The sequence below is a fragment of the Astyanax mexicanus genome, chromosome 10 (assembly GCF_023375975.1).
Source record: "Astyanax mexicanus isolate ESR-SI-001 chromosome 10, AstMex3_surface, whole genome shotgun sequence".
Lineage (NCBI taxonomy): Eukaryota > Metazoa > Chordata > Actinopteri > Characiformes > Acestrorhamphidae > Astyanax > Astyanax mexicanus.
In genome coordinates, this window is record NC_064417.1 from 16,984,841 (window position 1) to 16,993,491 (window position 8,651).

Consider the following 8,651-nt stretch of genomic DNA (forward strand, 5'->3'; position numbering starts at 1 on the left):
TTTAAAACTGTTCTTAACTGAAATTTCAATACCTGAATTTTAAATATTTAAAGGTACATTTTTCAAGAACACCAGATTACATTTTCAAGGATCATGTGTTTTGTTTCAGGTTCTGGTGACACTAATTAATTTTTTTACCATCCAAAATCAATGATACACTATATTAAAAGGAGACAGGTCAAGCACTAGGACCAAGCGGAAAACAGACTACTAAACTCAAAAGTAACTATAAAAATCTAGAAGAACTTATTGTTTTATTAAAAGTATTTTTTTGTATAATTGTGTCTGTGAAATTTCTGTATATGGCAATTTTGTATTTAAAAGCCTCTGGGCTGTAGTTTATATGTTTTGAACTTCCTATTGTTTAGGATAGATATCATGGTACTGTTCAAGCAGAGTCTTTAAATATAATTTAAAAATAAAAATAATTTATGCTTTCTAAAGAAAACTATTTTGTTTAGGGGTGACAATGTTAAAGCGTTGACGCACGCTGTTAATTTGTAATCAGTAACACTTAACATTTTTTTTTTACGCAAGTTAATTAAGGCACCAAGTTTGACTCCTACTTCCGCCGCAATCTGCCCCGCCCAACGCATTGATCTATTTTCTGGCTGAACGATTGAAAGGCACGCTCATCCTGTGTCCAGCAGTTACACTCCGGTTCAGACTTCCAGCTTTTTTTCCAGCGTGGTCTGGCGTGGAAGTAAATATACATATACAAAAAAAGTAAATATAGCGAGAAGATTCTGTGTTCCAGCGCATATATGTGTTTTTACATTGAACGCTAAAACGTTGCGCTTTTAAACACAGTGTTTCTATGTGCAGCGCAGATGTAAACATAGTAAACAGAGTTACACGGCCATAAGCAGTGAATGTAGCGCAGACGGCGCGCGCACGGACACAGCGTTTGTTCTTAGCTGTGGTAATTAGCGTTATCTGGCTAATATATCAGTTTAGACTGCGTCTTATCAGCCGTTTAGCTCAAATAAATGGACTATATTTATTAGCTGGGTCGGATCGAGACCGGATCACCTTCTCACCAAAGCGAAACGCTCCAGAGTTCGTTTGGTACTGGACCAAGACCACCTCCTCTAGCTGGTCTCGGTCCGGTTCTTTTGATCCGCACCCGAGTGCGATTACTGTTTTCACACTTGCTCAAATGGACCAGAGTTCGTTTTAACCGGACCAAACAGTGCTGGTGTGAAAACGCCTTTACTCATACACACACCCGCACTCCTGCACTGCACTGCTCCTCATCTCTGATATTTTTTAAATATTCAAATTAAGTTCGAATTCAGAAATCCTCACAACCAATTTTACAGTCCAATTTATCATGCATTCTGTATTCCAGCACCCTGCGTTGATTTTTATCTCCCCTCAAACATACAAGTATATACTATTATTTTAATTTACACCACTAATATACATATAATTGCATTTTACATTTCTTTCGTTCATTCTTTTATGTACATTTAAATATCCACTATAATAATTTATGTCTGAAGAAAAACAAATGCAATTAATCGCAGTTAATCACAGAATTTAGTTGTGATTAATCAGATTAACAGATTAACGATTGACACCACTAATTTTGTTTAGAGATGCTTTGTTGAAAAATACTTGCTCTGTTATAAAAGAGTAAAAAAAAACATAAAATTTAATAGGTGGTCTAATAATATATGTTCTCAAGTGTATATCATTCAAGCACAAAAGTATCTGTTTTCTTTTATCCACAGTATTGTCACCTCCTCCTGAATCAGTAACCAGTCTGACAGAGGTTGATACAAATGTCAGGTAAGTCTAAACTCACTCTGCTGGCAAGGATTGTCTCCAGACTAGTCCTGTAATATATACAGAATATGTGTGTTATATTATTCTAAACATGGATCAGACTACTAAAAGACATGAATTAATAGTGGGAAAAAAACAAGGGGGTGCACAGTTTGGCCAGTCATTTTTTTTTTAAATGAAGAATCAGTCAGTCCTAATTTGGCAGTTTTCTGATAATCGGACCAATGTTATAGGCACCACTCAGGATAAGTGTCAGGAATACTATATTCTACATAAAGCTTCAAACAGCTTTCAATTGACTCATTTTTTTCTAAAAACTACACAATTTAACATTTTTATTTTAAATTATTTGGGAACATTTGTTTTAAAGAGCTGATGTTATAAACTAAATGAAAGAGAGAGTCTGAAATGTATATCTGTTCATCACTCAGTGTAATGGGATGGATTGTCCATGGCCTAGGCCTGGCCCTACCACAGCCTGTATTAAGAAGCAAAGAGGATCATGGGGTGAGTAAGACATCAGTGAATAACTTGTCATAAAAGTTAAAAATGTTGCCGTTATTACTTTTTCAAATGATCTTATATTTTTTGTCTTCTCAGAAAGTTCCAGAAGTTATACAAAATGGTGAGTCCAGTCTTTGTTTTCTTCCTGCCTCCTCCTGCCAGCTGCAAGAGCTGGAATGCAAACAGGGTTTTGTTTCTCATCTAATAATCAATGAGGGAATAACAACAATAAGCATTCTTTAAAACAGTCAACGAATACAGGCAAGTATTAGATTGCAGCATTATCAGCAAAGGGCTGGGAAGGTTTGCAAGTGCTGGATAACCAGTCATATCTGGGCCAGTGTCCTGCAAACCTCTAACCCAGTTCTTCATCTCCTTCTGTTTCAGGGGGGAGGCCACTGAGAGCCCCTTAAACAAAAGGAGGAGGAGAAGGCTGAGGAAGAGTCTGGCACTGTTTCACAGTTCAGAGAGACACCTAACCAGACAGACAGATTTACATACCACACACTCTGGCTTTATGTTTAACCATCATATCTGAATTTCCAGTCAAAGTTTGGGTCCACCTGAATATATATTTTAAATGACATATTTATTTATCTGCAATGCGCTTCTGTTGAAAACATGCAGTAATAGGTCCAGTTATTGTGTACATTTAATCAAGTTGAAATAAAGTCATTCTGGTAATTATTTTGAGGAATGAAAACTCTCACTCAAGTCTGATTAGCCCTTACTGAGTTAGCTACTTTTATTAGTGCTACATCACAGCTACCAACAGAGAAATTAAGATAAAATATAGAAGTAAATTTTAGCTATGCACACATCTAGTACTTAGCTGTTATTGAGTTAGCATTTAGTTTGGGGAAAAAACATATGTTCAGGGTATGGTCTTCATGGCAAAATGCTGAGAAATATATGACTGACATTATTGCTAATAAAAGAGAACAACTGTTTTTATAACACATGACCTGCTGTCTCCAGGTTTTTATATAAACACAGAGCATTTATGGCATTTGGCAGATGCTCTTATTAAATCGTATATATCTTGTGTATGTTAAAGGATGAGAGGGCGGACCTAAGGGCAAGTAACCTTTATTAAAAACAAACTCATACTCTAAACAAAACAGAAAATGAGCACTAAACAAGAGAAACAAAGTAACTAGACATGAACAATCTGACAAAAAACATTAAACAAACATAAATTAACCGGGAACAGAGAACAAACTAAAAAAAGCCATGAACTGCCATGAAACGCACAAGACCAAAAAAGGAAGACTAAAACAAAAGGGCTATATAAACAGAAACACAGTCAAGTAACACCTGGGGAAAATAATGAGGGTGCTGGGTTACAAACAAGACATAGGTGGGAACACTAACGATAAGGCAGGGCTAGGGTGGAGACAAGACAGAAACAAAACAGTCATGTGCCACAGATAACATAGATGTCGCTATGTTAAAATCTAATGTCTAATTTCAGCCAGTCAGGTGTGCTATTGGTAGAATGGGTTAAATAGGAATATATGAAGGCAGATATTTCATCGTTTTTCATTTCTTCACTATTTTATCTTAAAAAATCTGGAAACCCCCATCTATTAGGATGCGTACCCCATTTTTTGACTGGTACTGGAAAACACATTTCAAGGAATAGAAGGATGCTTTACAAAAGTACATATGTACAAATATTTCTGGCCTACTTAATTAAACCAGAAGCTCTCAGTTTTACATTTATACACTGAGACACACTTCACTGATTAATTTAATCCAGTACGTTCTTGTACATTAAAAAAATATATATTAGAACCTACGCTGAATACAAATGCTGTTTCAGTGAAGGTGCAGCTCAACTGAACAATCTGGCAGCTAGGAGTTCACATTGTAAGGCTTAATCTTAAATATTTTTATTTATATGTATATAATATATATGTTTATGATATGATATTTTACAGTAGTTGTGTTTGCATATGTATATACTGTACATACACATTTTTACAATTGTGTGTAATTCAATTAAAAGTATAAATTATTGTATGTATATGCAATTCATGCATGATAAATGAGCTGTTGTTTATGTAGTTGTATGTACAATGTATGTTCTCTGACCATAAAAAATTAAATGCAGGTTCAATTAATGTATTTAATACAGAAACATTTGCTCATATAAGAATAAAAAAGGATGTTCACAAGCAGAACTAGTCAAGGCTGTCAAGCAATGCTGTCAAGCAGTGATGAATGTATCTGTTGTACTGATACGGGTTATACTTTCAAATAAAGGGAAATATTTTGGCTGAAGACTTTCGTTTAAAATGACCATGGAACAAGTACAAAAATGTCCATTTCACAGCAATATTAGAAAGGTATTTCTGAAGAATTTGATCACATAAGAACATAGAAATTTGATCAATAACAATTTCCTGTCTGTCTTGAACTAAGTGGGATCACCAAGGGTCATACCTGTCAAGTCTCCCGTTTTAGCCGGGAAACTACCGTATTTTACCCCTCTTTCCCGCCGTCCTCCCGTATTAGTATTTTCCCGTAAATTTCCCGTAAAAAATAAAAAACATATTAACGAGAGATTAATAAAACTCTTAAAGCCAATCATGGTGCCAGTTCAATGAGAAAGTCCCGCCTTTCAAAAGAAACAGCCAATCAGCTTGCTGGATTTGCGGAGCGCAGAGGAGGGTCAGTGTGAGAAAGCACACCACCACCCCCCCCTTAAAACATATCTGGATGTATAGAGATTTGTCTAAAAGAAAGGTAACGGAGCTAAACATTGTTTCTGGAGCTGTTTCTGCAGGTTAAAAACAGTCGTCTCCCAATATAATGTTCAACCTGCCCCGATGTACCTGATCAGCCAGTAACTAATTATTTGTTTTTACTTGTATTTACTAATTTAGGATTGCAGGACTTACTGTAAGCTATAATAAGCAAAAAAATAAATTAGCTAACTAGTTTGCTAAAAGCTGGATGTAGAGGATAGACATAATTTAGTACAGTACTTTATGTTGATAGTTTAAAGCAGTTTCTGCTCACTGCCTCTAAACTGTGTGTTTTTCACCGGATCCAACTGATCAGCTAATAAACAATCCTTTACTGAGTTACCTGTTAAAACCCCACAGCCCACTGTGGACCATAACTCAATGATTATGTAAATCCAGCAGTGTATTAGACACCTCATACCACCACTTACTTTATTAGGTGGAAGTACTCCCGAGCTGTTTTTGTTGCCTGCTAGAGGAAAATTAAATAAAGATTATTAATTGTGTAGGCCCCTTAATATTTATTTAAATAATTTGTTCCTTTGTATTATAAAAGGTAAAAGAACAAATGAGAAACAAGTGAATTGTTTACATTATTACATTGCCACATGAAATCCATCCTTTAGTAAAAGCTCATTTTGCAGAATTTGTGCACCCTTTTGTTCAAATCCATTGAATAAAAAAAATATAACATAAGAGAGTGCATTTAGAAAAGTGTTTTCATTTAGGCTGTATTATAAGAATTAAATATGTAGGAATGTCCACAACATTTCAATGTCAACAAAGGTAGACCTATTAGATTCTGATCATCTAATCATAGTTTGTAAGTCATTCACAGGTGGTTATTTTAGATTTCTAGTCAACCTGTCTTAAAATGGAAGGGATACTGAACCTCTGTTGGGCTGGTGGGATGGCTCAGAGTGGACAGCGGAAAATTTCCCTTATTTTTAAATTCAAAACTTGACAGGTATGCCAAGGGTATGTCCAAAGAGACACCTTCAGACAAAAGGTAAAATGAGAAAATAGAGCAGTTAAAAACAAGCTATTACACTTTGTTTAGAAATCAAGTGACTGCCAAACTGGCTAGGTCAGGTTGTAGAGTTTTAGTAGGGTGTCTCTTTAGTAGAGTGTTTTTTTTCAGGTTACTGTATTTTATCTAGTTTTTAGCTTGAAAATGTTTTTGCCAAATTTCTCCTTAAGGGTTTAGCCCCATAAAACAACAGTTTATTTACATGATTAAAATTGTATGAATTCCATTACTCAGTAACTGGTACGAAATATCCAATAATCAGAATTAGCAAGCGTAAGAAGCCCCTACTTTTAATTTAAATATAGCATCATCATCAGTCGATAACAATTAGGTAATGATTAACTTCCACTGTCCCATACACATTGTGCTTCATATTCAAGGAGAACACAAAACTGGCACGTCCATTAGCTGACATTCAGAAAAGAGTCAACTAGAATGAACAGAAACTCTCCCAGACACTGGTATAGGTCCTTAACTGACAGGTTTGATTGAGTTATTAAGGTATTAAAGGCATGCATAACCAAATACGTTATGTAGATAAGAAACTGAGATGTTGGGTCCACTTATTGACTCTGATTGATTTAAGGTGTATGATCACTCAACAAAACCACATAAATGCTACATTGTCTGTATTACCAGCCATCCTTGTAAGGCCTGCTCCTGTAGGCCCAGTCCTTGAGGACATTGGCCCAGAAGAAGTGGTCCCACTCCAGGAGAAGAGATCTGAGCAACAGTCCTTACGATCAGAGTGTTCACAGGTCCTGCAGACTTCTATATCAGCAGAGGTGGTGGAACAGTCAAAACCGGAACCAGAGAGCTCTCTGTACTTGCATCAGTCATGCATAGTGCATGAAGATGCAGAAACCCAAACTGGACGATGGACACCCTTCATAGAGAGTATCAGGAAAGAGGCAGAGACCAACGCCATTGCAACTATGGAGGAAAGGTTAGATGCGTTTTTTAAACTCCCATTCCTTCTCTGTTGGTGACAAATATTTGTCACCTATTTGACTATAAATCTCCAACAGGTGAGCTAAGATACAGTAAATTTGAATTAGTGGCTGTATAGAAAGGTGCAGTATTGCTTCACTTTTGATGTATTTATTATATTTCACCCTTCCAGGGTTGGTGGAAGAGTGTGATATGTGGAGTCTTAGTGGATGGAAACTGGAAATGTTGAAACCTGAAAGACTAGAGCTTAATGAACACTGTTGCCACTGCTGTATGTTGTAGGTTGAGGCAGGAGCGCCTGGAGATGGCGAGGATGGCTGAAGAGGTAGCGAGGCAGACGGCAGAGACAGCAGTCAGGGAACTGACCAAAGCCAGGCTGGCTGTACACACCACAATCGCAAGGGTAGAAGAGGAACCAAATGAACCAGAGGAAGCAGAGGCAGAGCCAGAGTAATTACACAAACATTTACATGCTAAGCTACTTTTTTAGGTTGGTCCCCAAAGTTTCCTGTTCAGGACAGACAGTTGCTGCCTTTTGCTTGGTCACACTACAGGATCTTCTTTACCAATGTTAAATACATGAAAGACATACAGTGCCTCGCAAAAGTATTCACCCCCCCTTAAACTTCTCAACCTTTTGCCACATTTCAGGTTTCAAACATAAAGATATGAAATTGTCATTTTTGGGAAGAATCAACAACACGTGGGACACAATTGTGAAGTGGAACAAAATTGATCGGAAATTTTTAACTTTAAAAATAAAAAACAGAAAATTGGGGCATGCAATATTATTCGGCCCCTTTACTTTCAATGCAGCAAACCAAAAGTTCAGTGAGGATCTCTGACTGATCCAATGTTGACCTAAATGACTGATAATGATAAATAGAATCTATGTGTGTTTAATCAAGTCACCTGCTTTGTGATACTCTCAGAGTTCTGTTTAAAGCGCAGAGAGCATCATGAAGACCAAGGGACACACCAGGCAGGTCCAAGATACTGTTGTGGAGAAGTTTAAAGCTGGATTTGGATAAAAAAAAGATTTTCCAAGCTTTAAACCTCTCAAGGAGCACTGTGCAACTTTCAGCTCAAACAAGAAGAAGACTGATCAGAAATGCAGCCAAGAGGACGAACTGCAGAGATCTACAGCTGAGATGGGAGACTCTGTCCATAGGACAACAATCAGTCATACACTGCACAAATCTGGCCTTTATGGAAGAGTGGCAAGAAGAAAGCAATACAAAGGGTGAATCCCATTTCTCCCCTTGGCCCTACCCCTTACCCCTACCCCTCTGTTTTGCGCGTGCACGTCAAGGGGTAGGGGTGTCCCGATTCCTGTTAGGATGAAGTGGTAGGGGTAAGGGGTAGGGCTAGTTAGCCCTTCAAACGGAGATTTTCCAGACCCACACTTCGTACCGAGGGGTATGAGAATGACTGGCAAGATGGCGGAACAAGCGACCAAAGAAAGTATTTTCCATGTTAAAAATTACGATTAGCACTGTATTACCTTAGTTTATTGTGTAGTTTTGATGTTTTATGGCTGAATTCTTCGTAACAAGCATAAAAAGTTCGCTAGTAGTTCGTTTCGGTAGCTAGCTAGCTAGCTAACTTTCCTGTTCCACCTT

At 37.2% G+C, this 8,651-nt stretch overlaps 1 protein-coding gene across 1 annotated transcript in view; it reads left to right on the plus strand.

Moving 5' to 3' along the window:
• LOC125804707 (cyclic nucleotide-gated cation channel beta-1-like) overlaps positions 1–4,581 on the plus strand; it is a 47,504-nt gene extending 42,923 nt beyond the window's left edge. The window contains exons 7-10 of the mRNA XM_049483969.1: positions 1,737–1,794; positions 2,223–2,298; positions 2,392–2,416; positions 2,683–4,581. Coding sequence (XP_049339926.1) covers positions 1,737–1,794; positions 2,223–2,298; positions 2,392–2,416; positions 2,683–2,708 — 185 coding nt within the window. The 3' untranslated portion in view covers positions 2,709–4,581. The remainder of the gene's footprint in view (positions 1–1,736; positions 1,795–2,222; positions 2,299–2,391; positions 2,417–2,682) is intronic.
• Positions 4,582–8,651: the final 4,070 nt, after the last annotated feature.